General features: G+C 43.3%; 1 protein-coding gene and 1 long non-coding RNA gene across 3 annotated transcripts in view; one reads left to right on the top strand and one right to left on the bottom strand.

Moving 5' to 3' along the window:
• The first annotated feature begins 266 nt into the window (after positions 1–266).
• LOC142958914 (uncharacterized) lies at positions 267–17,913 on the top strand. Its single transcript, XR_012956177.1, has 5 exons — positions 267–402; positions 10,417–10,455; positions 11,883–11,975; positions 13,613–13,739; positions 14,221–17,913. It is a non-coding gene; the product is annotated as an uncharacterized LOC142958914 (long non-coding RNA).
• tyw1 (tRNA-yW synthesizing protein 1 homolog (S. cerevisiae)) overlaps positions 4,238–22,978 on the bottom strand; it is a 51,837-nt gene continuing 33,096 nt past the window's right edge. Inside the window, exons 15-16 of one of the 2 annotated variants that reach the window (XM_076099935.1) lie at positions 11,145–11,312; positions 4,238–5,653 (exon numbers count right to left, since the gene is read on the bottom strand). In XM_076099935.1, coding sequence (XP_075956050.1) covers positions 5,432–5,653; positions 11,145–11,312 — 390 coding nt within the window. In that variant the 3' untranslated portion in view covers positions 4,238–5,431. The other variant, XM_076099937.1, reaches the window with a different exon arrangement.

The following is a 22,978-nucleotide window of genomic DNA, read 5'->3' as shown; positions in this document are numbered from 1 at the left end:
GAATACACCGTGATAAACAGCACACACACACACACACACACACACACACACACATACACACAATGGTATCAGTTTGAACACTCTCCACTTTACCCCCCCCCCCCCCCCCCCCCATCTCTATCTGACAAGCATGAAACCTCACTGATAACGTCCTCCCACACATTCACCAGCCGTGTGCAAGAACCGTTATCACTTCCACATAGTTTTGGGCACATTATCATGAGGCTCGCATGCAGACATCACCGTCATGAATACTCAACATGAAGTGGACAGCCTGCTTCTCTAATGAAATACGAGCCGGCTGACCTCTGCTCCACAAACACAACCTGTGAGAATATCAGACGTATTTTGTGGGCAGGACTTTTTTTGTTGTCGTTCTTATTTTGGAGGCCTCCAAGAAAGGTCAGTGAAACAGTCAGTGAAGAAATCACAGTACAACGCATTTTGGATGAACTGCAGCCATTTGACCATCTGTCACCGTTTGGGCAAAGCCAAGTGTGTGTTTTAGCTTCACATATGTTTGAGCTCAATGCTTATTAAGAAGGTTTGGGATCCAGTTCTTGAGGGTGTAGGACTTATAAAAAAACGAAATCTCGCCTTTAGCAATGTTCCTGTGAACATACTTGCATGAACAGAATTACTAAGAATGACAGAAGGCAACTAAATCTGATGTTACCCCCCCCTCTCTCTCTCTCTCAGCCCTCCCACAAAGCATGCACGCTCACTGTTCAAAACATCTACAGTCATCTGTTCTGATTCGGTTGGTCTCAGTTATTAATTATTTGTCTCTCTGGTGTGGAGGGAGGATTGATGGAGGACGATGAAAAACAAATTTCTCATTCAAAAATCATCACTGCATGCATTCGCATACTGAAAAATTCATCTAACACCTCTGGGATACCGTGGTGCGCGGCCAGAAATACGTGTGGATGATTAAGCCTTTTTTTCCCTGTAAGAGCGTAGTGTACCGAACGTGACAATACGAGATAATAGAGTCAGGAACATGAGACGCTTGTCTTTATTTTTCTGACCCTGAGAATGTTTCATTCTTGTTTTATTATGATCCATATTGACTTTATTTGGCAAGGTGTTAGAGGCATTTACATATTTACTGAATGGTGATGGGAGCTCTTCGATAATCTTAAATTATTTCATCAGACATCGCACAAGTGGGGCGTACAGTATGTAGTGCAGATTTGATAAATACGCTAAAAAGCACCACTGAGACCATTCATCATTCATGTATTTCAGTCATTTAGCTAAAGCACTCAGAGTGACTGTAAGTAAGCGCACCAAACACCGCAAACATTAAAGAGTGCAGATGTCGGAGTCATGAGACAGTGATCAAATAATAATAATAATTTCTGTTATGTTCCGTATGCCGTCAACACTTCCCTGAACACATTGGAGAAACTACAGCAGACAAATGGGCCTTTTTGTTGTTGTTACATTTCCCAGAAGGGCCGATACTTGTCTTTTAGTTGTGTTGTGCTACTCGTCACGCAGCGGCTGAAGTTAAAGGGGCTACTTTCAAAACTCAAGAGCCAATCTATGATGGAGGGATTGCCTTTACACGGCTCTCAACATGGCGACGGCTGAGCTGGCGGCTAGCAGCTAACGGTGCCGACATCGCAAACAGTGCAAACAACGGCAACAGTGCTGACAGAGCTAAAAGCGTTCGGAGTGTGTGTGCGCAAGGACTAACCGCTGTACGAGAGCAGAGCAGATAACCAATATGGGGCCCTCACATTGGGCCTTGTGTACTAAAAGGCACGATGTAAACAAAGCACAGAGAAGCTCTGATTACAACACACAAACAGAGGGAGAGCGACTTCATTCTCACTATATCTTTACATACTGTAGAAAATACATGTTTGATGCTATATTAATACACCTTTAAGAGTCATGAAAATGTATCTGTAGGTTTTTTAATTAGAAGCCACAAGGTGCTGTGGAAAAAGTTTGGAAAGATCGACACATTAATCAAAACGTTCACATGTTGAGAAAGCGGTACACACTTTGACACCAAATGTACACACACTGGAACAATCAATGTCTTTATGCTTCTTTAGTGGCTAAATTATGGTACCCAAAACCTGAAGTAGGCACTTCTGGAGGTTGGCTCCATGGATTTATACTCGTATATATACACATACATACATATATATATATATATATATATATGTATGTGTATAAGAGCGACTGTCCACTGACATAATGACAACCACTTTAGGTGACTGCTAGAAGACACTGTGGCATAGATTGCTCAGGCACCTCTGCAACCTGTTCCAGTGTTCCTCCAGGCACTAGAGCAATTACCCATCATCCCCCGGGGCATCTTACACCATCTCCAGGCAGGTTGTCTCTCCAGAAACGTGCTGCTGCCATTTATCTCACCACACAAGCCGGGGCATCATGGAAACACCTGCATGTAAACTAGCAGTCAATTTGAATCTTTAACCTTTATTTATTCAAGGAGGGTTTGCATGCTTGTTGTTGTTTTTTGACATAGCAGTGTTTTACTTGTCCCACCTTGTTTACAGCTGTTTAGAGCAGTGCCCTCCCTGCTACATATTTATGGTTACTTGACTTCACACCCAGTCACCTCAATCACCGTGTGTGTTCTCTCTTGTGCTTTGTCCTCACATCAGTGAAAGCTCAGCTATGCAAATTCCAATGAGGGTCAGTTTGTATTTGCAGTGCATCCACACTGAGGTTTTACAGTTTCTTAGTTCTGTTTGATCGCTGGTAACATTTTCTATAATTAAGACATTACTTCTTGTTGCATGGAGGACTGTTTGTCTCTCTGGTTTTACTCTTAATGTATTAAAGTGCACAAAGAACGTGAACTGTTGAGACAAAAAGGATGGAAAGAAGTATTTTGTATGATGGAACCTGGCAGTGGGAGGTTTGGCTAAAAACCAACCCAAAATGCGATGGTACTCTAGCTTGTTGCTTGTATACACTGATGGAAGTGAAGACCAGGTTGCACAACAGCCTTCACCAACATCACCTTCATCAGAGTGGAACATGACGGTTCTGCTTTCTTTAAACAAACTGGATCAAAGCACATATTTAATGCCAGCGACACTTTTGCGTGCATTTCGAAAAAACATGTGAGCTGTACAGAATGTGACAGTTGTACTGTAAGTCAAATGGAGCAGCTCTGGTCCGGCTCTGACTTTGTGAAGCAAAGGTCGAACATACGAAGGTTTCCAGGGAAAGCAAAGCACTCAGCTACATTATGGACAAAAGGAAAATTGCAGAGGGAAAGAAGATTGGGGATTTGAGAATAACATTTCTTACATTTGTACTCACAGTATGAAAGTAGAAAAGAGCACTCAGTGGAGTGCAGATCTCCCTCTCCCAAACCAAGAAGAGTTGAATCTCACTCAGCTGTCCCTGCCGGCTCTCTTACAGTCAAGATGGCGGCGAAGACAGCAAAGAAAATGGGGATTTATTCATCTCGTATCGTGTCGAACTTCAGCGGATCATAACATACTGCCTATGGAATTAATCTGCTTGAGTTTAAAACGTTTCTATGGACGTCAGTTTATGAGCCACGACAAAGACCAAAATTCAGAGTGAGCAGTCAATGACGGTATAAAACAGTCCTTGAGCAGACAGACACACACGAGCACAGACACATTTGGCTTATATGAGACTAGCCGAGGACGGACCGTCTGTCCTCGGCTAGTCTCATATAAGCCAAATGTGTCTGTGCTCGTGTGTGTCTGTCTGTCTGTAATAATAATAATAATAATTTATGTGCCTTAACCTGTAATCATGTTATTGATAAATAACATTAAAGTCCTCTCTATATTGTGTCAACTATTCGATACTGTAAAAAGACAAAAAAGAATTTGCCTCGATCACAAATACTTTTAACTTACTGCCGATTCTCATTTCTAAACTGCAACAGGAGAAACAAATGACATCCAAGTAAAGATTGAATAAATAATGGGAGCTGCTGTACAGTTGCATCTCTTTTGAGCTTCATGTCTCCATCCTTGTTCAGTTGCAGCTCTTCACTTGGCCTCTAAGTGCAGCCGAGAAAGCTTTCACCACAATTATTATAGTCTGTGTCAACTTCCCGCTTTGTTGCTGGTAAAAAAAAAATAGAAAAGGAAAAAATATGACAATACAATGACTTCCTGAAATACAGCATGACGGTGTCTTCATACACCAGTGTGTGTGTGTGTGTGCTGCATATGAAATTCACAAATGACAAAGCAGATTAATCCACATACATTTATTACAGTGATGGATCCCAACACCTGCTGCTCCTCCCAACAGGGACTCAAACCAACCAAAACAGACTTAAACGTTCACATCTGAATTAAAAAGAAGTTAAATGATTTTTACATCTGGACTTACTAAAATATCAGTAAAGGCTTTATTCTGGCACGCAGTATGAAGCTCCATCTCCCCCCATGGTGCTCTTCTTCCTACTCGTACCTGATCCTGTCCATCAGACGGCAGTACGTTGACTTTACTCATATTTGTGCCCAGGAGCTGGGAGATGATACGAGACATTACCTGAGAATACGGTGATCTCAATTTTGTGTAACAGTCATATCCAAAATGTTCTCATAGTTTACGATATCAAGTTATTAAAAAAAACTATATTATGATTATTCTTTTTTTAAAAACATTGTCCACGTATCTACAGCAAACGTGTCAGAAGGACAGAACTACCTGTAAAAAGCTGCGATATAGTCCACCACCCCGGCTCAGAGCGCTGAAACCAAGCAGCGCCGACCCTGCTGGGAATGTGCAACAGTGCAAAACATAAACAATTAAAAATAGCACAAAGAGAGCGATAAGAAGCCGGACCCTCCCAGCGGAAGCCTTGAAGCCTTTCTTTCCCCACCCGAGTAAATACAACCTACTGAGCAGCAGGACGGCTGTCTGAGAGAGCGGAGGAGAGCTACTCCTGATATGCTAATCGTACAGCTGCCGAACTCCAACCTAGATTATTAAGAAACAATTTCAGAAATGATGATGATGATGAAAACCACTCCCAGGTTCAATAAAACCGTGTAAACCCTCCCAAGTGCTGCCAGACGGTTCTACGGATCAAAGCCGTTGACATTTATAATAATGACTCCTTCAAAGAGAAAGAGGGGAGTATCAAAGGTCTATGTGCGTATAAGCAAGAGAATGTGAAGGGGAATGTTTAAAACATGTCTAAAGCAATTGATTCTGACAGTTTTTGGCTGATCAAGCCAATAAAACGACAGATCCAAATTAAAGAAAAAATGAAAAGAAGGACAAAGAGTCCGAGTGAGAATGAGGGCAGCTGAGGACAGTAAAGAGAAACAGGAAACTCAACGAGGATAAACATTGAACCCTACTTTGTAAATGTGGTTTTTTTTTTGCTTTAGAGATTAGTCCCCGTTCTGTTCATCCTCTCTCTCTCTCTCATCAATCAGCATCCTGAAATGTCTTTGGTTTTGTGGCGCCGTTGGAAGCGCGTGTCGACGGGGTCGAAGCCTTGCTCGCTGGCTCCGAACTGAGCCCAGCCGGGAGTCTTGGCCATGTAGTCCAGGGCCGAGAAGCCCCGCTGTCCCCCGCTCTCCCCTTGATCCTGGACCAGCTCCTGGAAGCGCTCATAGTCGATCCACGTCCACCACTCACCATCCACCTTGAACTGAAAGCGCACACAAAGAAGGGGGGGGGGGGACGACGACAAACAAGGCGGTGGAAGATGAGCGAGCAGCGGCCATCCGAGCAGTGTGTGTGGATCTGTACGTGGAAACCTGCAACCTTTTTAAATAATTGAAGACGTTTGTAATGATAACTGGACAGATCTTTCCTTTAAAAACACATAATGTGCCAGTAAGGGAACACAAAGTAACAGAATGGAAAGATACCGCCGCTGCTTCTGTTCTTCAATTAGTTAATTGAAGTTAATTAGTTAGTTAAGTCTTTAAATTCCACATCCTCTCTTCTCCTCAGAAGAGAGGATGCTACGCCTTCACCTGACTCGCCATCCATCTCGCTAAAGAGGGAAATATAGGGAAATAAATGGACAGAAGGAGCCGAAAAGTGTGTGAGTGAGTGAGTGAGTGAGTGAGTGAGTGATTGAGTGAGTGAGTGAGTGAGTGAGCGTGAGTGAGAGACCAGCTTGAGCTTTTGACTGTGACGGAAAAGCCTCCAACATCATGCTGCCTCTCTAATCCTGCTTGTGCTCCCAAACCAGCGAACAGGGGTGGAGAGCGTGACCTCTACTTTCCCAGCATGCAACTGTGCTCTCCAGTCGATACCATACCATACTTCCCTTGTTGTCTGCAGAGATGGGAAAGACTGAGAGGAAACGGAGAGCAAGCAAAGCCGGCATTAAATACAAAGCAACCTTCTCCTCTGAAGCAAATTCTCATCTTTTAAAATGGTCCTTGATGACTTTAATGCAGTTTGTTTAAATCATTTGTGACTGGGTGCAAAATGGTGCTGGGCCGTCTCTCAGGGACGACTGTTGTGCTTTTAGCTCTCAGCATTTTAAAGGTTCGTGGCCCCGGACCCCCATGTGCGCACCGCGGCTTCCTTAAAATCCTCAGACTTACGCCCCAACTGTAATTCACACGACGGGAGGGGAACGGAGCGCCAGCGTTACATCACTGACGTTCTCAGAAGAGCAGCAGCGGCTCAAAAATGACACAAAATGCAGTCATGAAGGACTCGCATTTATTTGCCAAGCGAAAGACTGTCCCTGCCGGAGATGGCGGCCCGCTGAGGGAGTCGAGGCGTTGAGCGTTTTGAGCGCGAGCCATTTTGCGGCCGTTAAGAGAGCAGCGACCCACTGCATTGCTGATGAGGCCTGAGAAAGAGGAGGGGGGGGGGGGGGGGAGAAATGATTCTAGTAATGAGAAAGGAAGATATTTGTTCGGCTGGCATCTTGGCAAACAATTTCGGTCTCCAGGCAACAAAGCGAAGCTGTGCCGTCTGCGATGAGAACACGGCGGCCTGTTGTTTTCACTCGGGGAGCCGATCACGGCTTCTCCTCCGAGCGGCGCGGGAGGCGCCCTGGTGTTCTGTGTGAGCAGAGGTCAATGAGCTGTGCAGCACTCTCACACACATTCACAGGGAACTAATGGAAGGCCATCACGTCTCATCTCAGTCTGCTACACTGCGGAGCTTTGCTCTGTAAATTACATTTCCCATGCTGTCATTGGAGAAACAAAGAAATAGGGAGAAACACTTTGATTGAAATATATTTTGTTTGTGATAGACGACCCCGTCTGTGCCGCATGTTGTCGGCATAAAAGAGTTTTTTTTTTTGCACACATCCTTCAGATAATTTCAGACTGAGACCCAAAACTTTGTTTCAAAGCCAATGTTGTCTTCTCGTCTATAAGCAGAGACACAAACATCCACCCAGGAACTAAATGCTGCCTTCCTGCCATGTTGTACAGACCAGCGCCAAGTGTGAAACAGCCTTTAATGCCATCAAGTTGTTATTACGAGTCAGCGGAGAATTTCTCCCATGTGGTGATAAATACTACAGACCTGTCAGCAAAGTGGTGACGAAGCAATTGATTCAACCTACTGAGAAAGATCTATAGATACACACTGTATCTGGTGTCACTTGTCAACAAACCACAATATCACTGTATATAACTTGATGAAAACAGCAACTGTAGGTTTGATTTCTATTTCCCGTGTAAGTACGCAGGTAACTATGGCAATTAGCGTGAAATAATGCATGCTCTTATTTTGTAGTAAGGAGAGGTGTTCCTGTTATTCCCATTCTACTGACATGGCATGAATGCAGCAAGATTGCAGGTAGTTAGCGGTAGCGCTGCTACGATTAGTGGACTAATTGATTTGTCAATTTTCAGAAATGAAAACAATCACCAGCTTTTTTGACAATCGATTTGTATTCTAATTTTTCGTGCTAAATGGCAGAAAATGCAGTTTTCAGCCCCTCAGATATGGAGCTTTGCTGCTTTTCATCGTATTTAACCGAATATCTTTGGGTTTTGGAGAGTTAAAACAAGATGTTGAAAGACATTCCTTTGGACTTTGATGGACATTTTTCACTATTTTCTGTCATTTTATAGATCAAACGATAAAAAATAATCGCTAATGAAAATATTCAGTGAGTTGCAGCTCTTGTTAGAAACTTGCTGTCATGGTCTGTTAGCTTGATTTCTGATGCATATTTAAAGACATTTTTGTCCTTTATAGGAACAAGAAATATGAATAAATCTAACAGGACGCTTGACTGCAAAAAGGGACACCTTCACTTGGACTTTGAAACACAACAGGTCGACTGATTTGAGAGTCAACAGGGTTGAGACGGATGGAAGAGGACGGATAATAAGGACGAGGGAAGGAGAGACGAAAGAAGGGAAGATGAAAGAGAGAAAAGGCTGCAAGAGAAAGTAGAACGAGGGGCGAGAGAGGTAGAGAAATGCCCATCAACGGGAAGATCCCTAATGATGATGATGTGTCAGTGCAGGGAGGATCTATCGCTGCTTGCACACACACACACACACACACACACACACACACACACACACACACACACACACACACACACACACACACACACACACACACACACACACACACACACACACACACACACAGCTCTGATGTCTTTTAAGGGCCGACATCAAACAGTGATATCGTCCAACTGGAACTAGAAGATCTGAGGACAGTGCAGTAAGCTCGCGCGTGCACGCACGCACGCACGCACGCACACACGCACGCACGCACACGAAACCAGTGTGCTTTCCTGTGATGCATTATAAACTCTGCTGTTATGTAAGTTAACATGAAAAAAAACTAGGAGGACTTCATATTCTGGGTTCTCTTCCTGCTGAGATTTTGTTGCACGAAGAGACATTCAGGACGACGAAGTCACGCAACAGAAAAACATCAGACAGAAGGAAGCTAAAAATGCCTCTAGTTCCCAAACTGCTGGATTATCGATGACCGCCCAAAAATGAAGAGTAAGTGAGTCAACGTAATTGTCAAAAAAAAAAGAAAAAAAGATAGATGCTGCTTCAGAGCAGCGAGCACTAACACTGCGATCTGCGTGACTGAAAGCAGGAAGTGGAGAGATGTGATGAGAGCGTATATTAAGAAACGCCGACAGTTGTAGGCGAGAAGGTGCAAATGAGTCGAGCGGCTGCACAAATGGTCCCCGTTGTGTTTGTGTTGGGTGAGAGAATGATAGAGGGATGAAAAAGGAGACGGAAGAGGAAAGAAGAGAGGGGTGAAAAGAGGAAGGTGGAATCAATTCTGTGAAATAGTGATCGAGTGTCCTTGCTGGTGTGTGAGGAATAAAGTGAACAACTGGATGTTTAACACCTCTTGTCTCAGGCAAGTGTGTGCTTTCAAGAAGGTAATGATAGTGACGATGATGATGATGATAGTGACGTTGATGATGACGATGATGATGATAGTGACGATGACGATGATGATAGTGACGATGATGATGTTTGCGTTAATACGCGGGCCTACATGTCAGTTCATCTGTGTAACCAGGGGCCTCCTTGCAGAAGCCTCCTACGTCTGAAATCCTCTCTTATCTCAGTTTAGGGAGAGTTTTTGGTTTTACAGAAAACATGTTTCTTAACTTCGTTCATGAAAATATAATCCCATCTCATTTTAGGTATTTCCCTAGTTAGGAATCCTAAATTAGGACGGCATAAACCCTGTCCAAAATTAAATTTCTTCTTTTTTTTTTTTTAAATGGCAGCAGCACTGTAGGTAGGTCTGTATGCCAATGACTATGAAGAAAGGAAACAACATTAACAATTGAAAGGCTACTCAAACTGTATAGTGACGCTTTAAATTTCCCAGTATTAATGGATATATATATATATATATATATATATATATATATATATCCACTGCCACATTGAGTAGCCTACCGATAAGACACAGGCAGTCTCGTGTCCATTGTAAACAGAGATACAGGACAAGTGTAGAAAGTGTACAAGGATTTGAGAGAGGGGGTCTGAGATAGAGAAGACCAATTCTTTATAACTTGGATCTTTACATTGTTTGATTTCAACAGTTGAGTCCAGTTCGGGTAATATTGCTGTTTGACAAAACTTCAGACGGCACCAAATACATAAAGGTCTGTTATAAGACATTTAATCGTTTCTGATTCGGACTCTTCGCACTATTGCGTCTCTGACCTCAAATCACACACTTAGGCTCCTCTATGCGATCTTCTTTTGATAACTAATGGAATAACTAATGTATTCTTTCTTTACTTCCATTCACTGAGCTTCCCCTGAAACCGCTTGGAGCTGTTTCTTGTGATTTTTTGCTTCTCAGAAAAGTAACTCTTGCAGCATTTTACACAAAAACATGAAATAAGCTCCGACACCGTGTGATAGAAAACTAAACAACAAACAGTATGTGGCTTCTTTCTCTCTCCTGTTATCCCTCCAGGCACCGGAGCACCCAGAAAGAGAGGAAGAGCCCACAGAGGTAAATAAACCTGTAAGAAGTCCCATGAAAACAAAGGAGGATTAGGAGTACACTAAACTTTGATTACACATCAAGCACAATGTTCATGTGTGTGTGTGTGTGATAGAGAGGTGCGGCTGTCAGAGAGCGCCAACATGGCAACTAATCATCATTCATTAATTATTGATTGTCCTGGCAGAACCCACCACTGACTGATACTTTCTGGGGCGAGTGAGCCACTGTCGGAATAAACCGCTCTGATAGTTGCATATTTCTAAATTAGATGAATAATAAAACAAGACTTTAAAAACACTCGGAACCTGCAGTGAGTTTCTGAGCTGTGTGGAAAGCGTCTCTGAAAGAGAATGGAGACGGAGGATGTGTGCGTTTGTGTCTGAAAAGGAGCTGCCGCAGAATAAAAACTGATGCAAAGCGGATCACCACTTTATTCATTGTTATGTGTGAGGGACGCTCACGTCGTCCATGGACGACGTTGATAACTTAAAAATGTGCACAAACAGTGAGCTGCACCTAATACTGTCAGCTCTAAGAGTAAAAACAGGATAAACTAGTCTCATACGCTCTCATTTTACGAGTCAGTCCTGCTGTGTGTTTAGCTCAAACTTTAGGGCTCACTGTGTCCGATTGGTTCAGAGTGCAGATGTGGTGCGTTGGGTCATGTACGACCCTGCGACGCCGAGCTCTCTTACCTTGGTGTGCGCGATGAGCAAACAGTTGGAGTGCTCGTGTTCGCAGGCGATCTCGTACTGAGGCAGCATGTCGGCCAGCTGCTGGACGAAGGCGACCACTTCCTGGTGCCAGGGGACGTTGGCCATGGTCAGACTGCTGGCGGCGCTTTCCCCGCAGTACGTCACTCCCTGCACACACACACATGAGCACGGGGTCAGGGACAGAAAGCAGCACAGAAGAGACCAAAGGGGGCTTTGCAATTCACTCAGCCGTGGAAAAGAGCAACTCTGCAAGTAACAGGCCCGACCTGTACTGGACATTTGGGGCTGATGAGAATATATAAAATACATATATAACATAACATATATAACATACAGAATATCACTTCTACGTGAGGGATAATTTAAAGGTTCACTTTTAGTATCAAAGACAATGCATTTGAAACATCAAACCTAATAACATACCGATACATTACAAACAAACTCATGAACTAATGAAGATATAATAAGATGCAACTTCTTTGTGCTTCTATTGTTATAGAGATATATATATATATATATATATATAGTCTTGGGTGTATGACTGACTAAAAGGCTTCACAGCAGCAGCAGCAGCTTGAGAGTTGACATATATCGTCCCATTGAGCGGGTGTGAGAAATGGTGTAGGAAGCTGTAAACCATCTGGCCTCGGCCATGAAAATCAATCAGGCTGGACGCTGAGCGCTTTCTGATCAATAGCGGCTGTGCTGTGGTTACAGGCCATGAGGAGGGAGAGCGGCACTGAGGAGGAGAACAGCAGCTCCCCATGGCAGAGACAAACTATGGACGAGTTGTGGGCGGAGAGCAGAAAGGTGTGAGGGAGCCGTGAGGGGGGGGGGGGGGGTCTTTGATGCCCGCTTCGTATGAACTGAAGGACTCTGCAGGAGGCTCCACACCAGTACCCTCTGATATCCAAGGATCATTTATTGTCATTATGCAACACAGGGATGCATAACGGTATTCAGCTGTAGCCCATTTAGTAACACAACAAACTCAGGACAAGCAGCAGTACATTCCTGTAGTGCTTTTTATTGTATTTGCATCATGAGGAATGTAAACAGCAGCAACACAAACTATTATCTGGGCGGATGATATGGCCGACATCTTCACATTAAATATTCATACATGAGGAAAACATTGTCCATCAGCTTTAACTGTGTTTGAGCCCCAAGCATCATGATGGAAACACAGAGTCCACCGGAGTCCTGATCTCTGTCCTGCTGTCCGCCCGCCAGGTGCAGCTTGATCCTGGATCACTACGGATCCAGGTCTCTGTGAAGACGTGGGCTCAACAGTCACCGACCTCCCGCTGCATTCATCCATCGTATTTTTCTTCGACCGGCCATCAGCAGCATTACTCACGACTGTTTTTCAAAATCTGGGCTATGATATAAATTTAAGTCCCTAAAAAAAACAAATCATATTTAACCCGGACGGACCTTTAATTGCACACCAATAATATTGTAGAGGGCGCAGCCTTTATCTTTACACACACGCACACGCACACACACACACACACCACCTGTGTGTCAGCGTGCTGTAATGGAGCCAAGGCAGCAGCTGCTACTTCGCTACTGTAATTCTCTGAAGTGTTGGCCAGAAAACCCTGTCTGATCCTCACCCAGTAGGCTCATGGAAGAAAAACAAGAGGAGTGAGTGAGTGTGTGTGTGTGTGTGTGTGTGTGTTTCAGGAAAAAAATGTTTGTGAGCATGTTAACGATGAAGTATTCAGCTTCTCCATTCTGTCTTTCTGTTACTGTATAATCTCTAAAAAGAAGAAAAACAGCAGCAAACAAACGCCTTCATGCAGTGGATGTAGAGAAACCTACACAAGCCCATTGCTCCAGTGAGCTTTCATAATCAACCTCTGCTGCACAGCTTTACGCCCCACGTACTGGATCATATTCCAGTCTTGCTTTGAAATAATCTTTGGTGAAAACCAATGAAACCAATGAAAGACCGGAGGTTATAAGCCCCATTAGCCAGAATTGTACTGAGATACAGTCACAACTGGATAGTTAGTGTTACTGAGAGCAGTTTGTATTTGAATGAAGTGCTGCTAAAATATGAAAAAACAAATAGGATACACAAAGAAACATTAAGTTCTGCTTTATTACTTCCTTGCATTTCTCATTTATTTACACGCATCTTTTTTGAGATCGTTAAAACTGTTTTACAAGGCTGTGAAAAAAGACCCTGTGGATCTTCATCCTGCAGCACTATTCTGGCAAATAATCTCTATTCACTCTGGGAAGTTAAAATGTAACGACCAGGGAAGATGAAAAACCAGATGTTTCACCAGATATCAAAACTCCAACAATCTGATTGCTGAGGCCGGTGTCCTAAATCAAATAATGGATTTTATACCCATGAAAGAAGTGGTTTGTCTGAGGAAACAAGAAAGACTCACTCCTCCTTTTGCCTCTTTACTCGCTTTCCTCTGTGGCAGATCACACAAAAAAAACATTCTTACAACTTTCTTCCATTGGCCCGGCTCCTTCACATCTATGTGACCCGTCCACTCGGTGGCCTAAGGGGATCTCTGCATCCAGTCGTGAACTGCAGCCGTTTCTTAAGTAAGTTTCACCACAGACCTCTCTGCAGGAGCTGCTTGTGAATTCACCGCGCGGTGAAACTCAACACAAGCAGAAAGTGAACCGCATCTTTTGGGGTTTGAGAGTCAGAGAGAAAAAGGGTGCTGCTCGGGGGGAGGGGCAGGGCAGGGGCGCTGGACAGAAATGATGAGGGACCTTGGTGTTATCAGCCTCGCCCCGGAGGCCCTGCTGAATAAAAGATGAACTATCCGGGACTCGGTATATATCACCAGGAATGGGCCAGTCGAGGGGAGCGAGCGATAGGAAGAGATACGGAGGGAATGAATGAACTATCGTTGAGGACGTTGTGAGAGGGCACACATAACCTACGTGTTTCGCCTTTAATGGAAGTTATAAAGTTCTGATCGTCAAGGTGCACAGAACAAAGCCGTGTGCGTTTGACCAAATTTATCTCTGTACATTTACAACTTTACCCAACACCGTCTCCCTCTCCTCCTTTCAGTGATCCATTTCCTTGCTGGGCGAGTGAGGGGCCGGTGGCAGCTAAGTGGTATCGATGCGACACCGACATGATTAAGCACACATTGGACAACTGGACGGAGGACAGTAAATTGCACAGGATGAATGTGTTCCACCGCGTAAGATGACGGACTAATAATTAATGGGTCAATAACAAAAGGTTACTGCTGCTGGTGACGAACACATCCCCAAGCTATACATCATATTTACAGACCAACACTTCATCTTCAGAATACATGCACAACTCATGTCAATTTAATGTATAGATGGAGATATTGAGGTATATATAGATTTATAGATAATATGTATATATATTGCACGCAACAGCGTGGCTAATAACTGTCCCATACGGGGGAACTGGGGACTCGGTTGCCTGTTTGTTGCCTCATACATTGCAGCTGGCAATAAATGATGGATTCAACCCGTTTGTTTATCGGTTATCGTTGAAGCCTGGCGGCTTGTTAGGCACTTCAACCCAAGCATGCACACTAAAACTGCCGGTTAACAGTTAATGATCGGTTATCAATCAGAAAAAAAACAACGAAATTAGCATCCCTAATATAAATAGAGAGCGATAGGTAGGTAGAGATGGATAGGTAGACAGGAGAGATTGTCTGAACATTAAACCAACCTGAAACCGGGTCAGATATGACGTGAATTCCACTCGTCTGCTTGCCACATAATCAGCTGTTCCCTGTGACTACGAGGGCTTAGCCCACATTCTCTAGAGTTAGATATAGTCTGTAGATAGATGCAACACTTGGTTTTTCCTTTTATTTGTTACCCATCTGTCTGTATAGAGTTAGGAGAAACCCACTCAACATTGTGAAAAAATGGTTCCAATGCCCCAAAAAACAAAACAACTCCAAGAGTAAACTTAAATGACAATTAAGGCAATTGCCGAAAATCAACAAGGTCATTTGTTTCCTTTTCAGATGCTTTTATTTTCACACCAAATTATCATTTGAAATTCCTTGCCTTATGGCAGTGGGTATTAAATCTGACTTCATCTCCAGCTATGTTGAAACACAGCAGATGAGCGTTCAACTACACAAACAAAGGAGACCTCATAACCTGTATTTTAGCTTTCCTACGTTAGCTTTGATGGGATTTACCAATTGCTTTTAAAAATATTTGTCCCAATACCTAAGTTTCTATGTCTCTAATATTCAAACTGTGATCTCTCACAAAACTATTTTCTCCCTCGAGTCCTTAGAGTTAGACTTCAGACCAGAGACGTCAGTGAATTTGCATCTGGAATAATCTGTCTAAATTTCGACCTACCTTGAGATTCATTTTTGTAACTGTCTTTCAAAGTCATGTCTGATAATGTTTTCCATTATGTTACCCTCGTTATATTGCATAGTTTACTTTATCATTGCTATCTAAGCCATACCACAGAGCTGACGCTAATGCCCTGGTCTCCCATCAGTCAGGGCTAATTGGAGCTAGAGCGACTCCCTCCATCACACTGCCACCAGTCCATCCGGGGACGCACCAATTACTGAGCTCGTGATGCTGCGGTCGATAGCTTGCCCGAAGCTCAGCAGCCGGAGGGGCTCGTCCATTCAGTAAAGAACGATGCGCTGCTCATAGGCAGCAGGAAGGGAAGAGGGGCCAGAGACATAAGAGGCATTTAGAGATGAAAGGCTAGAGAGTGATGAGAAAGAGAGGGAGAGTTCAGCCTGACAGCGACCTTTTCTCTGTTGCCAGTGAGACCAATTAAGTTATTGATTGTCAGGATTAGAGGAAGATTTGACTCTGATTTTCACCGTCCTGAAGGTCAGACTTTGAGGAAATTAAACACTAAACACAATTTATGAAGACAGGGAGATTAATCTTTACCAACTGTAGACCCGGGTTTTGGACAAATGCCAGGCCAAAGGTGGGTACGAAATATGAAAATTAAACACATCGCTGCACCATCGCCAAAATGATCATTTGCGAGAGAGTAGCACTGAAACGCCATTAATCTCTTCATTTATTTTTCCACTAAAAAGGTTTGCCTATTAAATGTCAGAAAACGGTTAAAACAGGTGGGCGGGTCCATTAATTCTTAAGTTTTCTATAATTATGTAGCTTCCCAGTGGTGTTCATGTGTTAAAATCGGAACATTCAAATGTTGGTGGACGTACATATGTTTTAGCATTAGAATGCTATTTTCCCAAAGTGCTTCTAAAAACCTTTTCCCACATGACCCGACGTAGGTTTCTGCATGACGATACAAACATACATCTATAGTCATGTAATACCCGCAGTAATTAAGATGGCGGTAGGCACGTTCCCAGTTTAATGAAGTAGACAGAAGTCCTCGCACGGAAGCTAAGCAATTTACTGCTGTGGACACCTCGTTAGTTGGGATCCAAATGTCAAACAATAAACTAACCGATCGATCGATCGATCGATCGAGGCAGCGGCAGACCTGTGTTCTGTGAGGTGAAATGACTTGTGGTTTTAAAGATAGCTATAGAACAGCTAAATTCTTCAAAATATAGTGTACACTCAACAGCTGTTTACCTTTCCCTCAGACAGCCCTTTCAGACGGGGAACTGAAGCGTTTATATCGCTCTCTTTAAAGCCACTAGACTCCATTGACAAAAACTGGAATTTTACCTTGCAGCACATGGAAGTAGATATACATCATCCTTTGAGTTATTTCCAAAGTTAGCCGCTAATGTCGACTCAGCTAGTGCTAGCGTTCACATTAAAACATAACCTTATTAATTAGCTTACCGTGGCAACCTACCTCACTGCTTTTTGTTATCTGCTGAGTGGGTGTGTCCATTTAGAAAGCAGGTTGACCCGCTCAAAGTTCTCAAATGACTTTTGTGTAAACTCAGAGATATCAACATCATAATGACGTAAAAACAGGGAAGCAGCAAATCTTTACACTGGAGAAGATGGAACCAGAGAATGTTCAGCACTGACAAATGAGTTGCAATTAGTTGATTATCATAATTATTGAATCTATTGATGGGAAACAGAGGTGTCTTTGTGTCGTTCATAGAGGGGTTTTTTTGTGCACGTGTTTATGCTTATTGGTATCCATCTTCATATCCTCCAGGACATGAGAAAAATGTCACGGATTGATTTGTTCTGCTCTTGTTCTCTCTTTGTGTAAAAAAAAAAAACAGAAGCAGTGCATGAACAAAAGGGAAAAATGTGAGTGCAGCTTAATAATAACGTCTCAGTTCCTGTGTAAAGCCTGTGTGCGCTCCCCGCACAGACGCATGTGATGGGTATCTCTGTTTGCCTGTCCAATCCAATGCTGCCTGCTGTCTTGTTAGTGCTGCGCTCTCTCTGATATAACGAAATGCCATGTGGATCAATACACACTCCTACGAGAAACCTTTAATAGAAACGCCAGCGAAGTCTCAGGGGACAACTTAGATTCAGAAGTGTGTGTGTGTTATTTCCATCCCATTAACATCACAAACCCCGTCATTAAACTAAGACTTTCTTTGAGCAAGTTGTTGATTATTGAAGTAGCATGTAAGTAGGAAAGATTAGCTTAATGTAGAGGAAAGAAGATGTGGATCCTTTAATTGCCACACAGCTGGTCGAAATCATTTCTGCGCAGATTGCAAAAAAAATTGCTTTGACATTCACAACACATGGCAAACTTGAGTTCAAGAGCAGATTTAAACACAGTGAAGAGGATCGAAAGAAGCAGAGAGAGAAGGATAGGGGGAAGTAAACGGAAATGAGCTGAACATGGGTGCATCACTACACCAGACATGTGAGGCAGACTTAAAGAAGCTAGATACCAGATTCTCTGCTCATGTGGACATTACTCCACTGTGTCTTTACCATCAGGCGGCAACCTCCGGTTTTGCCGAGTGAAGTCAATGCGGAAGTGTCTAAAAACATGTATTGTCTCTACTGACCAGCAGGGGGCGACTCCTCTGGTTGCAAAAAAAAGTCTGGTTGTATAGAAGTCTATGAGAAAATGACTCTACTTCTCTCTTGATTTATTCCCTCAGTAAACATTGTGAACATGAGTTTATGGTCTCAATCTATAGTTTCAAGTCTTCATTAATACAGCATGATGTTCATTTAGTAAATTGTGGCGGCGTACGCGTCAAGGCGGGCTTACTGTGATTGACAGGTCTCTTCTACCAGAGACATATACGGCGTCACCGCGTCACTCCTCCGCATTCCAAATATGGTCACTTCCATTCATCGGTTGCAGAAAAAAACCATCATGGCGACGGCTGTAATCCAAGATGGCGATCTCGAGGCTTCATAACGGCAAATCACAAAGCAATGGGTGACGTCACGATGACTACTTCAACTGTTTTTATACAGTCTGTGGTGTTTACATAGCAAATAGTTGTTTACTGTTATAGTAATGCTCTGAATATTATATACGGCTCATGGGGTAGAGAGGGTCGTCCAGCGTCCGCAAGGTTGGCGGTTCGATCCTTGGCTACTACGAGTACCTGTGCCGAAGTGTCCCTGAGCAAGACACTGAAACCCTAAACAATCCCCGGGCGCTTCTCAGCAGCCCACTGCTCCCAATAAGCTAGGGATGGGTTAAATGCAGAGGTTACATATCATGTATATGTACCTCTATATATTTCATTATATTAAAAATTTCGTTCATTTTCATTAAATTGAAGAATAAAAGATAAAACAATGAAAGGGTTACTTGGGTCGTTTTTAAGCATATCTTCCCATGTGTTTGTGTCTCAGCGAACGCTGCAGTCGGCAGCCGCCACACAGACTGCAGTGCATTCGCTCGGGTCAACTCCTCACGGTCGATGTGCGTCCACTAAAAGTGCTTGTTATTGTTATTATATGTGAGCTGATTTCACCTTGAGAGAGGCCGTCTGCAGCCTGATCACTCAATACCAGAACAACTTCAAAAATGGTTGTCCCCATTAGTTTCTTAGACACAAAAACATGGGAAGAAATGTACATTAATAAGAAACTCTCTAAGAGAAACTCTTTGGAGAGAGTGAACTGGATGTACTTGAGGACCAGCGAGGACGTATTCCTCCATCTGCTGAACGTGTGAATCTGAAGTCTTACATACTGGACAATTAGTAAAGCTTTGTATACTTGTCTCCAGAGTGACAATTCAGAGAGCCTGGCTGAATCCTGCTGTCCCCGAGCAGTGCTGTAAATGAGTGACTACAGTTTAAAAAGCGGCTCACACAGCGCGAAGACAAAGGTTGAATTAGCGTGTTGGACTGACAACCTCAAGAACCACCAAAAAAACAATAAGGCATGCTTTTAAAGTTTTATCTTAATTGACGTTTGCAGTTATCCCCCGGAAGCATATTTGCAGCTTGAACTGTCACACAGCGCTTCCCATTTTGTGTGTGGGTCATGAATGGGTGCAAAGACATTTCACCTGATGGACAATGGACGCGTCTCTGCACACGCAAGAGGAACTAGGGCGCAAGATTGATGGGAGGAGACTGAGCTTGTTATTTTTAATATGGGAACATGTTGCCAGGCCAGCAAGATTCCCAAAAACACTTCATTAGTGGGGAAAATAAAAAGCACCTTCTCACATAGCCCGCCACAAACAACCACACGCACACTTTTTCTGCCTGTTGGCCCTTCAGAAAGTTGTGTTTTGTTTCCACACCGCATGCTTCGACCCTCCGACTGCAGAGGAACCCCTCATTACAGCGCCGGCTCCCTCGTCTCATTACTTTGAGTAGAAAACCTGTATACTGCTGCAGTTTTCTTTTTTGTAGTAAATGTGAATATAAATGTTGGTATGAACGTGTGGCTGTTCGTCTCTTTTTCGCACTGTGATCAACAGTTTGATGTGTTTGAGCACGTTCCATACAGCTGGGCTAACTGTCCAGAGTTCCTGATCTATTTTATGCATGTATGTGAGGTTATTGAGGGTTCATTTCTATGTATTCTTGTATACAATATTCTAATAACCGTTTGAATGTATTATGCACAAGATTTAATTAGGCCATATTCAAATATTTGATCACATTTTAACCTGTTTAGAGCCCCCGACACATTCCAATTGACATAACTTTTCTAGGATCTCTAGATCTAGGATTGTTGTTATCTAACTTGGATTTCTAATAGCCAATCACAGCATCCCACATCATCTAAACTGGACTGTTGCTCTGCACTGCTTGAGAATAGCATGCACTCAAGTATCTTGACTACTTAAACCTGACTCGAGTTAGTCCGATTGTGTCAGCTGTAATTGGCCTTTATGGAACCACTTTAGCCCCGCCTCCTTCGTTAGGTTCACCCAAGTCAGGCTTTGGATTCTAAGCCCCTCTTTTCTTAGCTTACTTAACATGAAACGAACCAAATTAAGGATGCATTTTCATTCTCGATGAGATGTACAAACCCAAGCTGCACAATCTTCCAGATGTGTTTAAATTCCACAAAATGTTTTGAAATTTGTCATATGCATGTGGAGCTACATCACAGATACATAGGGATTGACGATCATAAATCATAAAGGTAAATATGCCAGATTTGGTGCAACAACTGATACATTTTCCAACGTTAAGCAATCTGTAAAACAGACTTTTGTTGTTCAGATTAAAGATGAAGTAAACCTCGCTCTGATCCTTAAAAAAAATTAAAATAAAAAGTAAAACTGTGTGAAGTGTGAGCTCAAGCTTGACGCGAGTGTGTTTTATCTTCACCGGTCTGCCGCTTTATTTACTGCAACGCTGGCTCACTGATGATCTGCAGATAGTGCTAAAGTGTCTAGTGTGAACAGTTACATCAATAGGCTGCAAGAGGCAACAACATTATTACCTCCAGTCTTGTATGCGCCGGCACGCTCAACAAAATAAGTTGAGCCAAAACTAATTCTGGTGTGCTGTTATTTCTGCAGCATCAGCAGCATGATGATGCAACACCAGAGAGGAACGTAGACAGGGAGAGCACATTAACAAGTTGTTCCTGCTGCTTCAGAGAAGGACAAAATAAAATCCGTCTCCTGATTAAATGCATATTTTCAATGAAATATTAATGAGTGTAATTACATTTCATCATTATTCTCTCAGAGACGACGGCACTTCAAAAGCAGATGTCAAGGCTGTGCATCGAGACAGCGAAACTTTTCTCCCGTCTTTATAAGACTACCAACAGCGTGAGATCCATTATCCACTGATTATGCCCTAAAAGGGGGCAAAGAGCATAACTTAGTAAGTATGGGCCGATATAGAAGCTTACACAGAAAGATGTAAATGAGTAGAGAAACATAACAAAGGCAAGCGCTTCCATAAATGGTGTCTGATGTATCATTTGGACTCTGCTCCTCTCTGTTAAGATGTCTGTGAGTAAAACAATTGAACACAAACAATGCTCCCACTTGCTGCTGGATGAGAGCGATTGTTGTGGGCAGGTCCCAGCTGTGAATCTGTGCACCTGTGAGCGGGCGGCTTATCAGAGAGCATTGAGCTCAGTGATCTGAGCCTGCAAACGTGAAGGTCAAAGGAAGAAAGAAGTGCGACCGCTGGGAGCAGCGGGATCCCAGCGGAGACTGGCCAGTGGTGGAACTCGTTTACCGGGTAGTGCAGGGAATTTAAGACGCGCTCTGGAATATGAATGAGAGGATGTGGGGAGGTATTCCCGCGTGAGGGCTCCGTGTGGGAGAGAGGTGCTTCATCAATGGTAACTGTCTGTGGGAACCCTTCCACCTGTTCTTTTGCCTTTATGGCAGGGCGTTTAGGATGAGGGCCGCGTATAATGACACACACAAGGGGATTTGTGTGAGTGTGTGTGTGGTTTTTTTCTCTTACTAATACCTGAACTTGCCGAGTACCAATTCAATAACATAAAATATAAATTTCCAGTGTAAAAATTTGCCAAATTGCTGACATTTTGCTAACCACGGCTAACTTTTACACGTCTGCTAGCACCTGCCCGATTGGTACTGAGCATGTGCAACGTAAGCTTACAAGTGAGCCACCTCGCTTCTTTCTCATCTCTGTCGAGAGTTGCACATGCTCAGTAGCGATTCGGGCAGGACGTACGGACACATGCTGCTGTGGTTGTTTCCGCGTGAAATGAGGAGGATAACATGGTATAGGATCGGTGCATAGACGCGCACACTCACAGATACCTGATCAAGCATTTCGGGCTGTATCGGAGGCCTTTCTGATGCTGGTACCGGAACAACTCTTTTGGGGGGGGGGGGGCAAGATGAGAATGAGCAGATTACCTGTTCAAACCAATTATCTTGCACCCCCGCAGTGGAATGAAAATAGAAATCAACTGAATCCCAGCCTAAGTTGACTTCAAAGGTCAGGGCTCGCTCTTATCTCTGCTATCTGAGGGGGAGACCATTAATTGTGCCGGCCTCATTCAGAGTCTAGGCACTGTTTAAAGGGAACAGAGGATAAACCGCACCCGACAGCAAAGAGGAGGCAGAATACATTATCAAAACAAAGAACAAAAAGTTCCTAGTTTGATTATTTTTGTTTTGTGCTCAAAGAAAAGATGAACTTAAAAGGGGGAAGAAGTGCAATAATAAAGAACAGCACCCCAAGCAAAGAGTTACAAAGTTCAGAAAGCACCAGATGTAGCAGCTATAGAGGAAGACACGCACTGCTGAGTCCCTTAATGTCCACAGCTCATTTGGACAAGCTCATTAAAAATTGATAAAAAAAAACAAACATGCTGGACCCACCACAAACAAATACGTATTCATACTACAGCACCAAGTATCAGCTGCCGTACCACCAGACTTCAAAACAGCTTATTTTCCTCTGAACTGCTGAACTCACCCTCCACAT

This window comes from Anarhichas minor, unplaced genomic scaffold (genome assembly GCF_050575085.1).
Source record: "Anarhichas minor isolate MPS153535 unplaced genomic scaffold, ASM5057508v1 ptg000026l, whole genome shotgun sequence".
NCBI lineage: Eukaryota > Metazoa > Chordata > Actinopteri > Perciformes > Anarhichadidae > Anarhichas > Anarhichas minor.
Note: the sequence above shows the minus strand (reverse complement) of the source record. Positions and strands in the feature narration are given on the sequence as shown.